Source organism: Cydia amplana, chromosome 26 (genome assembly GCF_948474715.1).
Source record: "Cydia amplana chromosome 26, ilCydAmpl1.1, whole genome shotgun sequence".
In the NCBI taxonomy this organism is placed as follows: Eukaryota; Metazoa; Arthropoda; class Insecta; order Lepidoptera; family Tortricidae; genus Cydia; species Cydia amplana.
In genome coordinates, this window is record NC_086094.1 from 7172851 (window position 1) to 7195702 (window position 22852).

The window sequence follows — 22852 nt, forward strand, 5'->3', positions numbered from 1 at the left end:
GCGTAAGCGCCATCGCCAATAAGGTCCCTTTTCATAGATAACGTCACATTTGTAATTGTAACCAAATAAAGTAAGGACACTAAGCAAGGCTGCACTCCTCAAACTGACCAACATTTGTTCAGCAACTTTTGAAAATAACTCATGTTTTGATTTTTATTATACACTTTAAAGTTTATTCTAAGACCTATGAATTTTATTACCTATGTTTAAAGCGTGACAAGCAACGTCAAACACACTGATGTCAGCGTACATTGAAGACAATATTTATTTTGTATGAAAAAAAGAAGTCTAAAGGATTCATAATTTTTAAAAGTTGCTGAACAAATGTTGGTCAGTTTGAGGAGTGCAGCCTTTAGTTTAACGTATTGCTCCTGTTACAGGAAGCACCCTGTATACATATAATTATATAAGTTTAACTGAATAAGTAATAAACTAAATAAATAAAATAAAAAATCGGTTTATTAATAATTAACACGCATCGCATTACATTATTATGGATTACATTACCCTTTAGTACTCCTTGGACCATCCCACTAACTCGGGATTAACCTGTTAAACCGTTAACCCAGTATCAAATTGTACTGGTAACCATGGCAACCCCAGGTTGGGCTAAGTGGGACTAAGTAAAATAAACACTAACCTGTTAAGTTTAATAGGACCCCCTGTTTTCCGCACCTTGAGAGCTTCCTCCCAAAACTTGACCGCCTTAGGGAGGATTGTGTTCTGAAATTATAAGTAAACATTTAAAGATAATTATGTGTTTAATAATTTTTTAATAGCGACCCGCCCCGGCTTCGCACGGGTGAACAAATTATACATAAATCTTCCACTTGAATCACTCTATCTATTAAAAAAACCGCATCAAAATCCGTTGCGTAGTTTTAAAGATCTAAGCATACATAGGGACAGACAGACAGCGGGAAGCGACTTTGTTTTATACTATACTAGCGGCCCGCCCCGGCTTCGCACAGGTTAACAAATTATACATAAATGTTCCACTTGAATCACCCTATCTATTAAAAAAAAACATATAAATCCGTTGCGTAGTTTTAAAGATCTAAGCATACATAGGGACAGACAGAGAGCGGGAAGCGACTTTGTTTTATACTATACTAGCGACCCGCCCCGGCTTCGCACAGGTTAACAAATTATACATAAACCTTCCACTTGAATCACCCTATCTATTAAAAAAAACACATCTAAATCTCTAAGCATACATAGGGACAGACAAACAGCGGGAAGCGACTTTGTATACTATGTAGTGATGTGTTTTGTTCTCTAGTTAGTAATTTGTATTTAATTTGTATTTATACAATTGAATTATGTATCATTTAATAAATCATTGTATTTTTAGAGAAAATCTTATACAAATCGACTTAGAGGCCAATTCGACCTTGCACTAGTTGCACTTTGATATCAAAATGTTGCCATTTCGATGATTTCATCTATACCGTAAATGTATGAAACTTTGCCCTTTAACATAACTTTGCCCACCGCTTCACAGTTCAGTTAAAGCGAAATAACTTAAAAGTATTACAGTTACTAAATACTTACATTAATCATGTCAAATTTCTCTGGTTCTAATCTGTAAACAAAACAAATTTAATTAACATATATTAATAATCAGTTGTAAGCGTACATAGGCTACGGTGACCGCAATAATAGAGTCTGAAAGTAGAATCATGTCTAGGGTGGGACTTGAACTCACGACCACCGGATCGCTATTAGCCCGGTGCTCTTCCATACTAGCGACATCTGTGTTATACTTCTTAAACGGCTACCGGAGTTACAAGTGGATATTGGATATTCACCACTAAAGATGCGCTATCCCATACTGAATTAATTACTACTATACAACTTAAATAATTAATAAAAACCGGTCAAGTGCGAGTCGGACGCGCGTTCCAAGGGTTACGTACATTCCGTCCGAAGTCAGACTCACGCTTGACTGCACATTTCTAATAGGTTTTCCTGTCATCTATAGACCTATAGATGACCTGTAAAGAACTATTGTGTGTAATATTTTGTTCAAAATCTTGTGACTGCGCCATGTAAAGAATAGGGAATAGTACGCGAAACTCTGCGTAGGGGGCGCCACTACCACGAATACCACGATCCATCACAATCTGAGGGTCTACCGCAAAACAAGAAAATCAAAATTAGTAGGCCCTCTGTAAACAAACCGCCTTGATGCATCAATGTCATATTCTATTACTAGCGACCCGCCCCGACTTCGCACGGGTTAACAAATTATACACAAACCTTCCTCAAGAATCACTCTTATCTATCGATTGGTGAAAACCGCATGAAAATCCGTTCAGTAGTTTTTTAGTTTATCGCGAACATACAAAATTACAAACGCACAAACAGACAGACGCGGCGTGGGATCATGATCATAGTGATAGGATCAATACATGGTATAAAACAAAGTCGCTTCCCGCTGTCTGTCTGTCCCTATGCTTATTATGCTTAGATCTTTAAAACTACGCAACGGATTTAGATGCGATTTGTTTTTAATAGATAGAGTGATTCAGGAGAAAGGTTTATGTATAACTTGTTAACCCGTGCGAAGCCGGGGCGGGTCCCTAGTTATATAACTAGGGACCCGCCTACCTAAGATATATATATATATATCTTACCTATAGACGGAATGGTCATAAAATATGCTAATTCTGAGCGGCTGATCTATACTCCGTTTCTTCACGAGATGTTCCGGCTCTATGTGCACCCCTCTGATCACCTGTGAAAGAAAGAGACAGACAGTTAGTATCAGCTTATATAAATAAATAAATAATTAAATAAATATAAGGGGACATCTTACACAGATCAACCTAGCCCCAAACTGAGCAAAGCTTGTACTATGGGTGCTAGGCGACGATATACATACATACTTATATAGATAAACACATACTTACAAGTATGTATTTATGTTTGTTTTATTTAAGGAAATGTCTGTAGATCTAAGTCTTTATCAGTACCACTACCACCAGTTTGTCACTGAGATAAACGTCATCGAGAACGTAATTTACTTTCTATGCATCTCGCTCGTACTCGCATATTAGTGCAAGCGAGATGTATGGAATAGTTATTTGTACAACAAGAGATCAAAGTTTGATATTTCTTCGAGTGCTTATTTTGAGTCCCGTGCAAGCGAAAGATTCTATACTAGATTCACGAGCGTAGCGAGTTTAGAATCTTGAGCGTAGTAAGGGACTCAAAAGCGCACGAGATGTAAATAACTTTGGTCTCGTGTAGTTCACAAAACTTTTCACCTCAGCAGTGAGAACATATTAGAGAACCCGAAAAATGTATTCCTTCTTCATCACTTACCTATTTACTCATGTTTTCTTAAGATATACCAACAATTAAGTTTTCACCTCAGCAGCTCGAACAAGGGTACTTTGCTACTTAAAAACAGTGAGCAAAATCGCATTTTGCTCATTTTGTCTCACTCAGTGAGCAAAATGCGATTTTGCTCACTGTTTTTAAGTAGCAAAGTACCCTTGTTCGAGCTGCTGAGGTGAAAAGTAAATTACGTTACATTCTCCAAAGCGTTTATGTCAGTTTTGACACTGTCAATGACTCATGGTACGGGCTCAGTAACGACTAGTACGACTCCGATTAATTGTCAGGCCAATTAAGGTTAAACAACAATGAAAAAGGTCAATAAAATAATAATATACATACTCCGGTGATGTGAAAACGATTAGTACAGGTTTACAGATATATCGAAGCTGACAAGTCTGTCAGAAATATCTGAACACGCAATATAAGTCCTCCGAATCGTTTTCGATGACGGCGACCCTAAATAAACATCATGGAGGTTGTCTAGCGTGAGCCCTTTTGGCCAGGCCGAACTTGGTCTTAAATACTCTATTGCACGTGTGACAATAAAGTTGGCCAGCTGTGTTGAGCGTGTACACGTAGGAGGGCTTTGGTCTCTCTTTCCGTGACTGGCGTTTTGTGTCTAGGCTTGTGAGGCGGTTATCCTCAAACATTTTGACACCGTTCTGAATGGTAGAACGCCAAGATGACCTTCTTCCAGCAAGCTCCTCCCAACGCTCAGGGTCAATGGCGCAAGCGCTCAGGTGCCGTTTGAGGACGTCCTTGTAGCGCAGGTGCTGACCACCGTGCTTCCGTTTACCCACTGCCAACTCAGAGTAGAGGATAGCTTTAGGCAAGCGGTGGTCATCCATTCGAAGGACGTGCCCACACCATCTGAGCTGCCGCTGCATTAGTATGGCCTCCATGCCATACATTCCGGAACGACGCAGGACCTCGGAATTGGGAACATGGTCCTGCCACTTGATCCTGAGTATAGACCGCAGCATTGTGGCGTTGGCCGCGTTGGAGTGGTAAGTGGAGTGCAGACGAATTTATTAAGACAAATTTATCACCAATCTGATGAAATTGTCCGATCGAATCAGGCTGTGCGGACGCAAAGGCCAATTTGATTCCCCGATCAAATCAGCAGGTGCGGACAAACAATGCAAATTGGTGATTAAATTGTGTTCGTGTGGACGCTATAGATGAAATTGGCGCCAATTATTTTCCTGATCAAATCGGTCGATTTGCCCAGCTCGTCTGGATACGGGCTGTACCCACGGTAGTACCCATGTTCCTCACTGGATGGATATGGATATACGCATTATGGAAAATATTTTTACATAATTTGATGTATGTTAAATCAGTACCCCTCCTACCCCTAGTAAAGTGTCATTCAATAGAACTTGCTAACTATGAAAACAAACCGCCATACTAAAATTGACACTGAATGTCAATTTACTAGTAACTTTTGTTTACATAGTTAGCAAGTTCTATTGAATGACACTTTATAAATTTCATTCGATAGCGTGACGTGACTTGTGTCATTTTGTATGGAATTTGAAGTTTCCATTTTATTAGTAGGTACCTAGGTACCTATATTTTATGTGATCATCCTAGACCAGCTAGGTATATTGAAGTTCAAAATGAATTGTTAAATTGTTTACCGAAGTTAACAAACAGTTTGCGGCGTTTCGCAAACCACGCTCAGTTTCTATTTTAATATAAGTTTGCGAGTAAATACTAAATAGTAACTAAGGGCATTTATATATGTATAACATAATAGTTTAGTCCTTTCAAGTATTAATTCTATTTAACAAGAGTGTAATAGTAATTTTCATCACACTTGCTCGTAAAAGGTCTTACACGTCACGTAGGCGATGCGGTCCATAAATCCTAAATTTCGACCTAGGGCTGTAATGCCTGTAATGCTCGTGCGAAATTAGGCAGAAGTTTTATTTAAATCCTTTTTTCCTTACAAGTGTGATGAAAAAAATTAAGCCCTCGCCTTAGTGTAAGGCCTGAGCCTGAGTGGACGCTCGGAGCGGAGCGTTCGGCGGGGCGTGCAGCGTGGCGTCGGGCTCACAAGTGATTTGAGCAGCGTGCACTAAGGCCGCTCCTATACGTTTGCATTTGTTTGACATGCACGCCGCACGCCCCGCCCCGCTGCACGCCCAACATGAGCGTCGACTCAGGCCTTACACTTAGGCTTCGGGCTTAAATTCACACTTGTTCGTGAGTTCTTGTTTACCGCCCCTAATACAATGCAACTCAATTTTCAATAAAAGTAAATTTACGAGAGAATTTCAATAAAGTATCGATAAAGTGGTGGAACTTTTTACACATTCAACGTCGATTTATGTATACATATTTTAGGCTACATACTTCAGAATGATATTTTCTATATTTATTGTAACCTTATGGGTAACAGGCAAGTTATTTGTACTTTAATTTTCGATTTCGTAGTATCCCTGAATTAAATTGACAACTTTTCCCTTTGAACGGAGCAAAGTATAAAATTTAGGCCAGGGGGTACTTTGGATCCTGAACGAAGCGAAGGAGCTATAATCACTGTCAGTTTTGTGACGATAAGTATTATAAGTAAGCATTAAATTTCAATAAAAACTTGGTTTTGGTGTTTATTTCATAAACTATAAGCGTTAAACGATTACAATGAAAAAAGGCAAAAAGTTGAGTCCTATAAAAATTTGCCCAATTTTCGTCACAAAACTGACATTGATTAACTTTTCTTAACTAACTCACGCTAATTGGGTACACATCCCGATTCGCCAGATTCTTGTTCCGCCGGATTCTGTTTCGTCGGATTCTCTTACATTCGGATAGTGACGTACTAAAGCAAATCCAGCTAAACAAGAGCCGGCGAATCGGGAACTAACCTATGAAAACTCCATCCGTCAATATTTGCCGTAAACCACACTAAAACACACTAAAAGAAAACCGAATTTCAGATGCCACTCCTCGGGCGTACCACCGGTGGCCTCCTCTCCCCACAAATACATTAAAAACACAGAAACAAGGCAAAACACAAGGAACCATCGACACAAATATAATACCAGCATATCAAAACAGAGCAGAGAGCAGACACAGAAAGATTCCAAATGTAATTAATGTATTCGACGCTTTGGACAAAAATTTTGACAAGCACGAAGTATTTACTACTAAACCATCAAGCAGAGAACTTCGTTATGATGCTGTTTTAGTTTTAAATAATGATGTAGGTGATTTGGGCAGTGATGTCATTAATGCTTTAATTGAGAAGGATAATGTAATGAATGATATGGATGGGGTTAATAATGAGGAAAACGTGAAACAGGCTGTTGGTGAAGAAATGGAAGAAAATAACGATAATTTGGATTTTTGGTGGCTGAAGAACTTTTGGAATTAAAAACTGTGATTTGACTGGTCATGTTTTATTTCAAAATCCATACTTAATATAGTTGGTTAAGCAAATCTTGTCAGTAGAAAAAGGCGGCAAATTTGTAAAATCGCGGGTTAGCAACACTACGTTTGAATTGTTCGAAAATCGCGTGTCATTTATATCTTATCTGTGGAACTGTTTTCTTTACATTTCAAGCTGGAAACAAATTATCGGACGCGGCTGACGGACGCGGCTCACAGCCGCGACTTATAGGTATCTAGATAATGAATATACACTGAACTGTGCAAACTATCGGAGGTAAGCCGTGGACGTAACCTTGAGCCTTCGGACATCCGACAGAAATCTGGCGCGCTGGATGTTCCTGACTGTGCACACTTTGTCGCGCGCGTCAGCCGCGTCCGTCAGCCGCGTCCGATAATTTGTTTCCAGCTTCATCTTTGTCCGATGTCCGATGTACATTGCTGCTTTTGGTTCGTTTTCTAGGGATACCATACTTTAGTTTGCTTTACATTGCTACTGACATATCAAGCTTGACAGACTATATTATAAATGCGAAAGTGTGTCTGTGTGTTACCTCTTCACGCTTAAACCGCTGAACCGATTAAGTTGAAATTTGGTATAGAGATAGTTTGAGTCCCGGGGAAGGACATAGGATAGTTTTTATGTCGGAAGTCATCGCTAAAGAGGGTGAAAAGGGGGTTTAAATGAGTAAATTAATGAATTGCCTTTTTCTCCCTCTCTTCTACTCTCCTTTTTCCGATCGTGTTTTAATTTATTGTCACTTGTTTCGAATTTCCTATTTTTCGCCCTTGTATCGTAAGTAGCGGCCTTACCTTGGAGGATATAACCAAACCGTCTCCGTATAATTAAACCAAACCTTGTCTGTAATTTTCTATATAAAAAAGTCTGCCGAATTTTGCGGGGGAGGGGCACGTCAAATGTATACGTAACGTAAAAATAGCCATGTCAGATAAACGTCAGTCCATACATTATGTATGACCATTGGCTGCCTATTTTCGACAGAGGGGAACGCCTGTTAATGGCTACTCCGTTTGGTTATATCCACCAAGGGCCAATACAGATTTCTTTTTTTTTCTTCAAAAAATTCAATCAGTTATTCATGATATATTTAAGTCTGGGAATTAATGTTAAACCTAAAAAAGGTTGTGTGGTGAGCCAATCGGTTGCGCAATTTATCGCCAGAAACTAATTTTATATTATAATAAAAATAAACAAGCTTTATGATTATGTTTCAACATAAATCCAATACGCGTGTAAAGAGGCGTTCAATAAAACAGCCATCAGTAGCACAACTTTTATAATGTCGCTTCTTAAAACAATACTAATGTTGTTATTGACATGTAAGTTATTTATAAGTTTACTACATAATTGCTAATTGAAACCATAGAGAAATATAGTAAGACAAGAGTGCTCACTCCATACATCAGTTTTGGTACCAAAAGGACTATTAATTTCAGTGTCTACATCTAGCATCGAGTAGCGGAACTATCAGTACTGCTACTTGACAATAGACGTAGCAGTACTGATAGTTCCGTTACTCGATGCTAGATGTAGACACTGAAATTAATAGTCTTTTTGGTACCAAAACTGATGTATGGAGCAGGGATCGGAACCGGTTTTTTGCAAAAACTTAGAAATAACCATATTTTTCGAATTATTTTATACTCGAAATGTAGGACTCAGTTGTCTTTTTAGGTTACGACTTCGTATTATTAGATTGCCCAATTAGAAATGAAGTAATTAGCAAAGAACGCAAAAATACCGTTTCCGTTCCCATACAAAAAATACCGGTATCCGATCCCTGGTATGGAGTGAGCAATATATGTATTTTTTTCTCTATGCTGAAACGGTTTGTCAGGTTAGTTAGATACTTCCATAATCCATTATTTCAGACATAAAAAAAGTCTATTAATTATTTAACGATAAATCGGCATAGTTAAGTAGTAACCCGTCACGATAAATAAGGTGACTCACGCTAGAACGGTCCAGATCCGGGCCAAAGCGTCCGACACTTCAGATCACCAATCTGTCTTAGGAAACGAAGTGTGGATAGCCTCAGCCCAGACACAGACCGTTCGGTCACATCGATTTTGAAATTTGCGACAGCGATGCAGTAGGCAGTAATGTTGCGCTGCAATACTGTTGCAGTAGTGCTGGTACTGCTGGTACTTATAGTCTGAATCTAAATGGTACCTAAAACAAGTGTACGGTAGGTACATATTGTAGTTTAAATTACTGACTAAACAGTTTGAACCATAATTAAAGTTCAAATTTTATTTCCAGTCAAAATGGGGAAAATGGATCATAATGAATGCTCTGAAACAAATCACCAACATAACATCAAAGTGATCAAAGACAACCTTGACAGATTAAAAATGAAAAGAAGGGAGGCCTTTGTCGCCACTCCGCCATTTGAAATGAATATTGCAATTCCTAACAGTCTAAATGACGATGATATAATCACGCAAGATACTGATGTACACGGAAAATCTTCTGATCACGATGTTGTAACGTCAATAGAATCAAATGCAGATTACGAAAATATCGAGCAAAAAGATTCAAATAAAGACAACAAACATGAAACTCGTCTTCCCATAAATGATATGATGGACGTTTTGAATAAACAAAGCCAATTACTTCAGAAACTGGAGGCGCTATTTCAATCTACAACGAATAAAGAAAAGGAAAATAAAAATGTCCTGAACTCATGTCACGACAACGTTTGTAAACATTCTTTAAGGCAAGATGATAGGTGTGTACAGGAAATGAAATGTTTTCCTAGACCATGAAATAACATTATTTTAAAGCGAATTTTAATTATTCTGTGTTGAGGGTTCCGACTGAACGTCTAGCGACCAAATGGAGTTTTGGCTGAAGGGTTCCGGCGGCTCGGCAGCCGGGTTCCTTGACATAGCGGGGTTGCGTAATCGCAGGCATAACGTGTTTTGCAGTTTTTAGTTTAAAAATGTATGTTTTATAATTAAGTATGTATGCTAGTTTTAAGATATTCATCTATTGGCCACTGTTTGCTTGAAATAAAGATTCTCATGCATGTCCACTTATATTGTGTGTTTCAGCAGGATCCGTAGGATTAAACTTATTATTTATAGATTTGTTTGTTGTTTCGTTGACCTTTGTGGTTGCTGAATTTGATAAGAGATACCTTAGTTTAACTATCAATGCTATTTTAACTTCTTGTCTATGTATGACATGATGATGTGATGATGATCCTGATCGAATTTTTAGTCATCTTTCATGCATTTTATTACAACCGAGGTTGAATCTCAGACTTTTGACCACCACACACGTGTGAAAGGTAAATTGTATGAATTCAAACTCAGAGTCGCTTCAAGTACAGAATAGTTGACAGATTCAGTAAGCACTTACAAAATTCGGTATTCTTAATTGGAAATTTAATGCACTTCCCAAGCGTAAGTATAATCTTGAAGTCAGATCTTCCGTTTTTCTGAGATGATGAAAAATTATATGGTCGTTTGAAATATAGAAAATACATCAACAATTCTAATAGATTGTCTTCGAGTCATAAATTGGCGAGAGGTCGCAGGACCGAGAAAAGTGGCGCTGTCTTGTGTCGGAGGCAAAGTCTCATATTGGGTTGCTGAGAACAGAGTATTTAAGTAATATTATATGACGAACAATCTAAAGTCGCGTTTTCTTGAACGTTTGTTTCTAATTACCTTGAGACATGTTTCAATCATATATTTTAGGTTATAAATCTTCTTTAAAATATTTTATTTCTTCCTCTTGCTTCGTCGCTGTTGAAACTCAACCATTTCCAAATCCTCAGCTCTCAGCATTACGAAAAGAAAAGTAAAGAAGTTATTTTTTGTATATCGTTAAATTTGTGTAGTACAATCGAAATAATAATGTCATAGATAAACTTATTTTATCGTTTCAATGGCATTAAAAAAGGCAATGAAAAAGTTTGTAAATAGTTGTAGCCGTGTGTGTTGTAATGTTGTTTTCTACTTCTATATCAATACTAATGTTTTTATTGACATGTAAGCTAGTTTTACTACTGTAGTAATTTTTTTTAATTGTGATTAATTCATAATTTACTTGTTGATAGAAACGTTTTTTTTCAAATTTTTGATTTTTTAAATGTTATTTCTACTCGGAATCAAGAGCTCTTTCGAACCTAAAAAAGTCGCAAAATGTCTATACATTAGTTCCTTTTATCCGTTAGGTACTTTCCATACAATGTCTATAAAAAATGGTAACGGAACGGAAACAAAAATCTGAGGACACTTTTTTTCACCTATTATGATCGAAAAAACTCATGAATCTTAGGAAAAATAAAGTAAAAATTACTAAATTATAAAAAAAAGTGTAAATAAAATAGCCCGTATACGTAACTGTTTTATATTGAACAATATCATCACTATAATTCCACTTAAATAATGCCCTTAAGCAGCGGTCGGCAACCCGCGGCCCGCGGGCCGCATGCGGCCCGTGAACCTGTCACTTGCGGCCCGCGAGCCTCCCTGGCTATTTTGTATGTAATATTGACAAATGACAATGTCTGACGAAGTCATAAAAATTAACAAAGTGCGGCCCGCGTCAACTTCGTTAACTACAATGTGGCCCTTGGCTGCTAAAAGGTTGCCGACCGCTGCCCTTAAGGATGACTCACGCTAGACCGGGCCGAGGTATCCGGTGATATGTCATTTTCTATGACTTCTGATCGGTAATCAAGAAGTGCTTTACATAAAAAACCGGCCAAGTGCGAGTCGGACTCGCGCACGGAGGGTTCCGCACCATCAACAAAAAATAAAGCAAAACAAGCAAAAACACGGTCACCCATCCAAGTACTGACCCCGCCCGACGTTGCTTAACTTCGGTCAAAAATCACGTTTGTTGTGTGGGAGCCCCACTTAAATCTTTATTTTATTCTGTTTTTAGTATTTGTTGTTATAGCGGCAACAGAAATACATCATCTGTGAAAATTTCAACTGTCTAGCTATCACGGTTCGTGAGATACAGCCTGGTGACAGACGGACGGACGGACGGACGGACGGACGGACAGCGGAGTCTTAGTAATAGGGTCCCGTTTTTACCCTTTGGGTACGGAACCCTAAAAACGAAGCGCCTGAAGCCGGTGACTTGAAGCTCCTGTCTGGCCCCGGCCAGGTCTAGCATGTGTCATCCTTTACGCATTGTAATGTAATTTCTTAAGCTATTTACATTTTTCTAGTTAAAAATAAAGTCTAAACCATATTTTCAGTCAACTGGGGCGAAATGTATGGTGGTGCCTACGATGACAGGTCGCTAAGGATAAATCATGATATAAAAGAAAAACTAAGCAAATTCAGATTAAAGAGAAGGGAGACGTTAATTGTCACTCCGCCATTTGAAATGACCGCATTTAGTAAGGCGTATGTTACTCCTTCTCTCGTATACAGTGAAGGTTCAGATGAGACCGACACTAATATCGACAGACCTGAATATGATCCGAATAATAAATACGATGAAGATGATGTGAGAAGAGATTATGATAACAATGAAATTACAGAGAAAGGGACTTTGTACAATTCAATGACAGAGAGAGAATTATACGATAAAGAAAATAGAAATCTTAGAAATTTGTACGGTGTACATACTAAACCAGTTAATAAAATGAATATGCTGATGAACGTTATAACAAAACAAAATGAAATGATTAAAAAAATAATAGCGCTATATGAAGCCGAAATCAAGCATAGGCAGTTTCAAAAGATTTTAAATTCTGTACACGAGAAGAATCGTAAACAATTCTTAAGACAGACTAATAAAACGGAAACGACGGACAACGCAATACCGGACAGTATAGATACAATTACTGACAGTCCAGACGAAACACCAAGCGGTGTAGAGACAACTACTGACAGTCTAGACGAAACACTAAGCAGTATTGAAACAACTATTAGCAGTCCAGAAGAAACACCAAGCAGTGTAGACACATCTACTAACAGTTCAGACACAACACCAAGCATTTCAGACACAACACCAAGCGGAACAAACACAACACGAAACAGTATAGACACATCACAAAGCAGTACAGTGAACGCCACGACAGGCAGTGATATCGCAAGTAGTCAGACTGATGCGGGAAGGAGAGGCATGACGTCGATTATAAGGATCGACGAAGCCGCAGTTAAGAGGAGGCTTGTAAAAGACCCGTTCGTGAGACGAATACTGAACATGGCGAAGAAGAAGAGAGAGGAGTATATTAGTAGGAGGAGGCAAGAGATGGCGCTGCAACGAAAAGGTTATAGGAGAGATTATTGACAATATTATTATCTATTTACGCTTTCGCTCAGTGAGAGTGAGATAACACGAAGCCACGCGGCCTGAAATACGGCTACCATCAGTTTGGCACTGACATAAACGCCATCGAGAACGTAATTTACTTTCTATACATTTCGCTCGTACTCGCATATTAGTGCGAAGTAAATTACGTTCTCGATAGCGTATATGTCAGTTTTGACACTGTCAGTGACTCATGGTACGGGCTCTTGTCATATGATAAAATTGAGCTTGTATTGTACAGAATATAGGGAACTCTATCCACTAAATTTTACAGCGGTAAGAGCGTGCGACTTTCAATCTGGAGGTCGCGGGTTCAAACACCGGCTCGTACCAATGAGTTTTACGGAACTTATGTACGAAATATCAAAGATACCAGTTGCCGGTGAAAGAAAACATCGTGAGGAAACCGGACTAATCCCAATAGCCTAGTTTCCCCTCTGGCTGGGTTGGAAGGTCAGATGGCAGTCGCTTTCGTAAAAACTAGAGCCTACGTCAATTCTTTGGGATTAGTTGTCAAGCGGACCCCAGGCTCCCATGAGCCGTGGCAAAATGCCGGGACAACGCGAGGAAGAAGATGACCAAAAAAATCGACAAATAGAAAAATAGGCCGATATATGTAATTATTACTTAATTGTTATACAATCGTTATCCAACCTAACACTGCAACACAGGTGAAAGTATTTATTAAAAACGGTTGACCTTTGGCAGTAAAGTTCACTCGCAATGACCGTAACGTATCCAATCCGTATACTCACATAACCTGTTACGATAAATTTGTGTTAATAGAATACAGTTTGGCTATTTTGGTATTTTTCTTCTCTTAAGGCCCCGTAGGTTCGTGGTGGCCTAGCGGTAAGAGCGTGCGACTTGCAATCCGGAGGTCGCGGGTTCAAACCCCGGCTTCTACCAATGAGTTTTTCGGAACTTATGTACGAAATGTCATTTGATATTTACTAGTCGCTTTTCGGTGAAGGAAAACATCGTGAGGAAACCGGACTAATTCCAATAAGGCATAGTTTACCCTCTGGGTTGGAAGGTAAGATAGCAGTCCCTTTCGTAAAAACTAAAACTAAAGCCTACGTCAATTCTTGGGATTAGTTATCAAGCGGACCCCAAGCTCCCATGAGCCGTGGCAAAATGCCGGGACAACGCGAGGAAGATGATGAGGTTCGTGTACTCTCGTTATCACTGTCCGGATCCGAAATTTATAAAATTATCCGGATCTTGATTAATCCGGGTCCGAGTCCGAGTCCGGGTCCGAGTCCTGGCCCGGGTCCGAGTACGAGTACGGGTCTGGACCCGAGTCCGGGTCCGAGTCCTGGTCCGGGTCTGAGTACGAGTACGGGTCTGGGTCTTAACCGGGTCCAGGTCTGAGTCAAGGTCCGGGTCCGAGTCCGGGTCCCAATCGAAGTCAAAATCGAAATCGCCAAACGTGTACAATGGGTCGTTGAAGAGTTCCGTTCTGATTATCATCAGCAGTTCCACTTCATCAAAAGCGACAGTTTTTAATGTAAATGCTTGATTTCCTGATGAAAATACAAAAATCTATATACGTTTGCCTTTATGATTTGAGGAGTTTCCTCGATTCCTCATAGATCCCATCATCAGAACTTGAGCTTGACATAAATGTGGCTTAAAAACCCAACTTGCTTAACAAATATAAGGAAGAGGACAAATCGCCAAACGTGAGCTATGCGTCGTTGAAGAGTTCCGTTCTGATCATCATCAGCAGTTCCACTTCACCAAATGTCACTTTTTTGAATGTATAGGATTGATATGTTAATGAAAAACAAAAGTCCCTTTATGTATGCCTTTAAGATTTTAGGAGATCCCTCGATTCCTCGTGCCCAGGAATGGCAGCCCGAGGATCCCATCATCAGAACCGGGTTTTGAGAAAAACAGGACCAATCTGTATGCATATACATGTCGCAGTCGGATCGTATAATCCGTCGTATTACATTACGGCTAGCCGTTTTACAAAACAGGGGCGTTTTGAAATGCGGCGGTTCGCCGGATTGAATGCGGCTGAATGAAAATCCGCCGGAATGTATTCGGCGCCATACGTTCTTCAACACGGCTAGCCGTAATGTAATGCAGCGAGTCATTAGCCGCCGCTTTGACAGTTTTTAGTTCCCATTTTTAACACTCGTGGCGCTGCCTGACATAACAACAACAAACTATGAAAAACGCTGGGGTGTCCATCAAATCTGGAGTTCGTCGGAATGTTTCTTTTCAAAAAACATTTCCTTCGCAACTTAACTAGACCGCGGAGCTCCTATTCTGAGCGGTTTGCCCTTCGGACATCTGAAGCTACCTAACGAACCTAACCTACCTACCTATTGATTTAGTGAGACGTCCGTGAAAACATTACACTTTGGGGAAAAAAGCGTAGGTAGGTTAGGTTAGGTTAGTTAGGTAGCTTCAGATGCCCGAAGGGCAAACCGCCCAGAAATAGGAGCCCCGCGTCTATTTAAGTTGTGAAGGAAATGTTTTGGAAAAGAAACACATGTAGTGCGGTGGGACCATGGTAAAAATAAATTAAATTGCAAACATTGTCAAACTCCGGTTACGTAGGTGACCGAAAGAACTGGTCACTCTACAATCTAAATAGTAGATACGATGCGGCTAAACGTAGGCCGCCTTATTGAAGAACGTATCGCAATGATATCCGGCTAATCGTCGAACCGCCGCATTTCAAAACGCCCCTGTTTTGTAAAACGGCTAGCCGTAATGTAATACGGCGGATTATACGATCTGACTACGACATACATACAATCAAAAAAAGAATTTTCAAATTCGGTCCAGAGTAATGACGGAGATATGGAGTAAAAACCATAAAAAAACATACAACCGCATTGATAAGTTGATAACCTCCGCATCGCGTCGCTACGAGTACCTACAAGTACATACGGCCCACACCAAATTTGGTGTCTAGCCATAGTAGTTGCCGCGCACCGCTACGGAACGGACGCCTGCTCGCATTTGCGCTGCCTAGCCATCATATCTGTCGTAATAGACGCGTTTTGTTAGAGAGTGAATGGCAAAATGTCTGCAGCACTATATATAATTGAGGTTAACGCCATCTAGCGTTATTTCGTCGCATTACTTGAAAACCCTAAGCACATCACTGTTAGTACTCGAGTTATATAATACCAGTTAGAGCGAAACTCACTAGATGGCATTTAAATAAATAAAGAAAAACTCAATGACATTGTAAGTTTCTCGATCAGGTCACGTGTCCTACTTACGGTCACGTGATCTGTCGCGAGTTTAACATTTTTTCCCCACCTCAAAAAGTGCACAGCGCCGCTAAAGAAGTTTTCACTTCAAAAATCGATCCAACAATCTGCCAAAATCACCTTTGTATGAAATCCCATTCTCACCCCAATTACGAGGGACTAGGGAGATGGGATTTCCTGTTTATCGTCAAAGTTATGAAATGGAACTACCCAATATAAAATAAAAACTAAAATACAAACGTCCGGAACACTTATTATATACACCATTCAGTTTGCATACCTAAAGTCTATTTTTTTATTCCGTAGACTGAAATGACATTTCATAGTATGGGATGACACATGATGTTCATACTATGAAATGTCATTTCAGTCTACGGAATAAAAAAATAGACTTTATGTAAAAATAAAATGTTATCGAGGTTTGAATATCAGTTTTGCCCCTACTCACCCCATTTTACGGTACATTACATTTTCATTGTGGCACACCACACACTGTCACTGTAAAAACTTAGGTCCTAATCTAGGCTTTAGTTTAGAACGAACTTTTTTCGGCAACCGCAGCGAGCGGTGTAGCCGGTGTACCGCAATTAAGGTTATTACGAGTTTGAGTAATTCACCGACGCGCCCGTTAAGGGGCCTTTCGCACGACAATTAGAGTCGTTTCGAGTTCGGAAAGAGAAGAGTCGTGAAATGTATTGGACCCCATACATTCCACGACTCTGCTCTTTCCGCACAGACTCTAGTTATACCTATATTTTTTGTGGTACTATGGATTTTACTGTCCGAAATAAATTAATGTACCTACCTAATATTTATTATTTGATACATAACAACCCGACACAACACCCCCGTAGCCAACTAGACAACATGCCAATCGCTAACGCCACGTAGCGAACGAAATGCAACTGTCACTGTGACACTTATATAGGAGTGATAGAGAGACACAAAGCGTTTCGTTGTAGAAGCGATAGCGATCGTCACATTGGCTAGGCCGCCAGACTCTACAGACAGTACAGACGATGATAACACTAATATTATTACGGAGCGGCGTGTACGCCGCGCCGGAGCCGGTGTCAGAGTAGAAGGGCGTCTCGGGAGTAGTGATGCCAGGGCTATAATCGCGAAAATCGAAGTTCGCTAATTGCGGGTATCTTTCTCTGTCACTCTAATTACGCCTCCATTGGAGTAAAAGAGTGCAATTTGCTAACTTCGATTTTAGAAAAAGGGCGTCCCAGGGGTGGTAAAATCGATCTGGGTCCTAGGTAGGTTTTATATCTGAAAAAAGGCGCATTTTTGAGTTTTCATATGTTTTCCGAGCAAAGCTCGGTCTCCCAGATATTCGTTTTAAAATGAGAGCGTAACTTCGATGTTATATTTAAAATATTATGAATATATTTCTATGTCTATGTGTGGCGTCGGCTAGGTTTGTGTTAACATAAAAAGACGGCAGGTGCCCACTTAACCGCAGTCGTGATGCGACGTCACGCGCCGGGATCCGAAGGATCGACCCGGCCTTCGGTAATGCTCATTGTCTTACATAAATATACGAATAAATTACTTCATAAATATATATACTAGTGGCTGTCTGAGCTGTAGTCCACGCGAACTCCACCATCTTGAAAAAAATCCAAATATGTAATCGACACAAAATAGTACATTACGTAGATACAAGTGTGAAAAGTAGTAAATTCGCAACGAGTGGCGATAAATTGAAACACGACCGAAGGGAGTGTATAAATCGACACGAGTTACGAATTAGCTTTTCGCACGTGTACTTATTGTACAACGTTTTACATACAGTACATATGGCACTTTAAACTTTCGGCATACTCACGGAAACTGCTTTTTCCCGCACTAGTTCGGGAAAGTCCGGAATGTAGCACCATATGTACTGTAAAATAATATATTCAATCATCGAACGAACATGCTCAAAAAACACTTTATACTCTCGCGTTTTGTCTCTGGAGTCTCGCTCTCCGACACATATTTAATTTCACAAACGGGTCTAACGCGATATATTTCATTGTTTTTATTTTTATCTTAAAGAAATTGCAGCTACATTAAACTTTAACGGGTAGCTGCAATTTCTTTGTCTACCCCGAACATTTTTATAAACTAATTTCGGGTAGTTTAGTGGTGTGTTATTAATATCTCCGTTGACATTTGCTGGGTTGTCAGTCTTTCCGTGACCACAGCTGGTGCAACTCATCTGAAACGTCGGAATTTAAGGTAAAAACAATGAAAATATATCGCGTTAGACCCGTTTGTGAAATTAAATACGTGCTCAAAAAATTCACGAGAGTCGGTTGAGGATTAGACGGCTTTAAAAAGCAGTCGTGATGCGACATCACGCGCCGGGATCCGAAGGCTTATTGTCTTAATAATCGAATAAATTACACATTAAATACATATTTTAAAGAATATTCTCCATTAGACTGTTTTAACAGACTTTGATAAGAATTCCCTAGGGTAGTGTACTGACTTATTAGTATTTGTTTTTATAGCGGCAACCAGGCGGCAACAGAAATCTGTGGAAATGTCAACTGTCTAGCTATCAGAGATACAGCGACGGACAGTGGAGTCTTAGTAATCATCATCATCATCATTGGCCTTCGAGTCTATTACAGACTATACAAGCAGTGTCAGTTAGAGCGACAACGTTTTTCGTGGCTGTGTAAGCCAATACGGGAGCGGCAAACACGACCACAGGCCTGGCAGGTGTAATGTGCCCGTGGAAAACAGGTGTCGAGCTGATGACGCTTGGCTCGCTTACTTGCGAGTGTCGTCATGAATTTTACGCCCGTCAAATACGTGTCTGTGAACCTAGCATATCAAGTGCTAGCATCTCAATCTTTTTTGAGAGTTCTAGTAGCATCCCTAATAGTTCTACAGTTCTAGATGGTTTTTTTAAATAGTTCTGCTCATTTTCGCGAAAAAAATGAAATTTTAAAATGAGATGCTAACTTCACATTTTGACACTCCAGCATCCCAGCCATTACCCACTCCACAGCCTCGAAATAGCATTTAAATGAAAGATACTAACATTTCTAGACGATATATAATGAGTTCTAGTCAAAACTGTAAAAAAAATTTTTTTCATATATGTATGGGACACGAACATGAAAAATAATTCTAGGTAAATTCTGATTAATGCTAAGTTTGAGCAAAAATCCCAGTTTTGACCACCAGCATCTCAGCAGTTCTGGATAGCCAGCTCCCTAGAGCACTAGAATAACCACAGTTCTATCTTCTAGAAGGAAATTTGACAGAGTTTTGATAGACTATGTCCGAAAATAGTCTCGAAATCGAGGAAATGCTAAGTTCCGAGCTTAACATCCCAGCCAATGCAGGTCTGGTACGCAGCATCTCAGCAGTTCTGTATAGCCAGGTCCCTAGTGCACTAGAATAATGACAGTTCTATCTTCTAGAACGAAATTTGGCAGAGTTTTGGAGAATTATGTTTGAAATAGTATCTAAATCGAGGAATTGCTAAGTTCGGAGCGTAGCATCCCAGCCAATGCGGGCTAGATACCTAGCATCTCAGCAGTTCTGGATAGCAAGCACCCTAGTGAATTAGAATACATGCAGTTCTATCTTCTAGAACAAAATTCGGCAAAGTTTTGAAATATAGTCTTTCAAAACTCCGAAAAAAGTGTCGAAATCGAGGAATTGCTAAGTTCTGAGCTTGGCATCCCAGCCAATGCAGGTCAAACACCCAGCATCTCAGCAGTTCTGGATAGCCAGCTCCCTAGAGCACTAGAATAACCACAGTTCTATCTTCTAAAAGGAAATCTGACAGTGTTTTGCTAGACTATGTCCGAAAATAGTATCGAAATCGAGTAAATGCTAAGTTCTGTGAGAGTAGCATCCCAGTCAATGCAGGTCTGATACCCAGCATCTCAGCAGTTCTGGATAGGCAGCTCCCTAGTGCACTAGACTAAACACAGTTGTATCTTCTAGAACGAAATTTGGCAGAGTTTTGGAGAATTATGTTTGAAATAGTATCAAAATCGAGGAATTGCTAAGCTCGGAGCTTAGCATCCCAGCCAATAGAGGTCAGACACCCAGCATCTCAGCAGTTCTGTATAGCCAGGCCCCTATTGCACCAGAATAAATACAGTGCCATCTTCTAGAATTAAATTTGACGGAGTTTTGATAGACTATGTCCGAAAATAGTATCGAAATCGAGTAAATGCTAAGTCTGAGCTTAGCATCCCAGCCAATGCAGGTCTGATACCCAGCATCTCAGCAGTTCTGTATAGCCAGGTCCCTAGTGCACTAGAATAATGACAGTTCTATCTTCTAGAACGAAATTTGGCAGAGTTTTTGAGAATTATGTTTGAAATACTATCAAAATCGAGGAATTGCTAAGTTCGGAGCTTAGCATCCCAGCTAATGCGGGCTAGATACCTAGCATCTCAGCAGTTCTGGATAGCAAGCACCCTAGTGAATAAGAATACATGCAGTTCTATCTTCTAGAACTAAATTTGGCAAAGTTTTGAAAGATAGTCTTTCAAAACTCCGAAAAAAGTGTCGAAATCGAGGAATTGCTAAGTTCTGAGCTTGGCATCCCAGCCAATGCAGGTCAGACACCCAGCATCTCAGCAGTTCTGGATAGCCAGCTCCCTAGAGCACTAGAATAACCACAGTTCTATCTTGTAGAAGGAAATTTGACAGAGTTTTGTTAGACTATGTCCGAAAATAGTCTCGAAATCGAGTAAATACTAAGTTCTGAGCTTAGCATCCCAGCCAATGCAGGTCAGACACCCAGCATCTCAGCAGTTCTGTATAGCCAGGCCTTTATTGCACCAGAATAAACATAGTTCCATCTACTAGATTAAAATTTGACGGAGTTTTAATAGACCATGTACGAAAATAGTCTTGAAATCGAGTAAATGCTAAGTTCTGAGCTTAGCATCCCAGCCAATGCAGGTCTGGTACTCAGCATCTCAGCAGTTCTGTATAGCCAGGTCCCTAGTACACTAGAATAACCACAGTTCTATCTTCTAGAAGGAAATTTGACAGAGTTTTAGAGGATTATGTTTGAAATAGTCTCGAAATCGAGAAATAGCTAAGTTCGGAGCTTAGCATCCCAGCCAATGCGGGCTAGATACCTAGCATCTCAACAGTTCTGGATAGAAAGTACCTTAATGCATTAGAATACATGGAGTTCTATCTTCTAGAACGAAATTTGGCAAAGTTATGAAAGATAGTCTTTGAAAACTCCAAAAAAGTATCGAAATCGAGGAATTGCTAAGTTCTGAGCTTGGCATCCCTGCCAATGCAGGTCAGACACCCAGCATCTCAGCAGTTCTGGATAGCCAGCTCCCTAGAGCACTAGAATAACCACAGTTCTATCTTCTAGAAGGAAATTTGACAGAGTTTTGATAGACTATGTCCGAAAATAGTCTCGAAATCGAGTAAATGCTAAGTTCTGAGCTTAGCATCCCAGCCAATGCAGGTCTGATACCCAGCATCTCAGCAGTTCTGGATAGGCAGCTCCCTAGTGCACTAGACTAAACACAGTTCTATCTTCTAGAACGAAATTTGGCAGAGTTTTAGTGAATTATGTTTGAAATTGTCTCGAAATCGAGAAACAGCTAAGTTCGGAGCTTAGCATCCCAGCCAATGCGGGCTAGATACCTATCATCTCAGCAGTTCTGGATGGTAAGCACCCTAGTGAATTAGAATACATGTAGTTCTATCTTCTAGAACGAAATTTGGCAGAGTTTTGAAAGATAGTCTTTCAAAACTCTAAAAAAGTATCGAAATCGAGGAATTGCTAAGTTCTGAGCTTGGCATCCCAGCCAATGCAGGTCAAACATCCAGCATCTCAGCAGTTTTGGATATGGTTTCAAGTTAGTTTATGAAGGTTCATCAATTACAAATAGGTATGTTCGATTGGGCATAGGCATAGGTACATGATGTAACTAATTAATATACTTACTCCTAATTTAGTTCATCTTATTTTTATTGTATCTATGAAGATTAAGCAAATTTATTGCTTATTTTAGGGTTATTAAATAACAAATATTTTAGCCAGGAGACAAAATAATACTTTATACGACTCAAAAATACCTATACAGGGTGGATTTTCTTTTTGGGTCAGTGAGGGCAGCTACCAGATCCCGTGCTGCTACGAGAAAACGGTCTAAGAAGCCCTTCCCTCGATTTCAAATTAATGAATGAAAATTATTTTGGAAAAAAAGATACAGCGTGCGAGAAAAAGGTAATTTTTAACAAACTTTTATTTTGATGCCAATCGATCCCATTCCTATTAAGGATCAAAAGCTTGTATGGAACCAAAAAGAAAATCCGGCTAGAAAAGTCACAAATCGAGGAAAACTTTTCCCATTTCATTTCATTCATTTTCTCAATTTTCTCCATTCTATCTCGCCCATCAGTCCTACAGCAATGTCTTCATACAGTATTATGGTCTTTAAATGTAACAGGACTGATTGGCCAGACAGAAAAATGTGAATTAAATTTCACGTTTTCTCCATAAGTAGTACATATATGGAAAAAGTTTTCTTTAATTTGTGGCTTTTTAGTACATTAC

At 39.6% G+C, this 22852-nt stretch overlaps 1 protein-coding gene across 1 annotated transcript in view; it reads right to left on the reverse strand.

Moving 5' to 3' along the window:
• The window catches only part of LOC134660292 (leishmanolysin-like peptidase), a 167033-nt gene that overhangs the window by 50493 nt on the left and 93688 nt on the right, over positions 1–22852 (reverse strand). Inside the window, exons 2-4 of the mRNA XM_063516044.1 lie at positions 2640–2740; positions 1555–1585; positions 641–723 (exon numbers count right to left, since the gene is read on the reverse strand). Of these exons, the coding sequence (XP_063372114.1) occupies positions 641–723; positions 1555–1585; positions 2640–2740 (215 nt within the window). The remainder of the gene's footprint in view (positions 1–640; positions 724–1554; positions 1586–2639; positions 2741–22852) is intronic.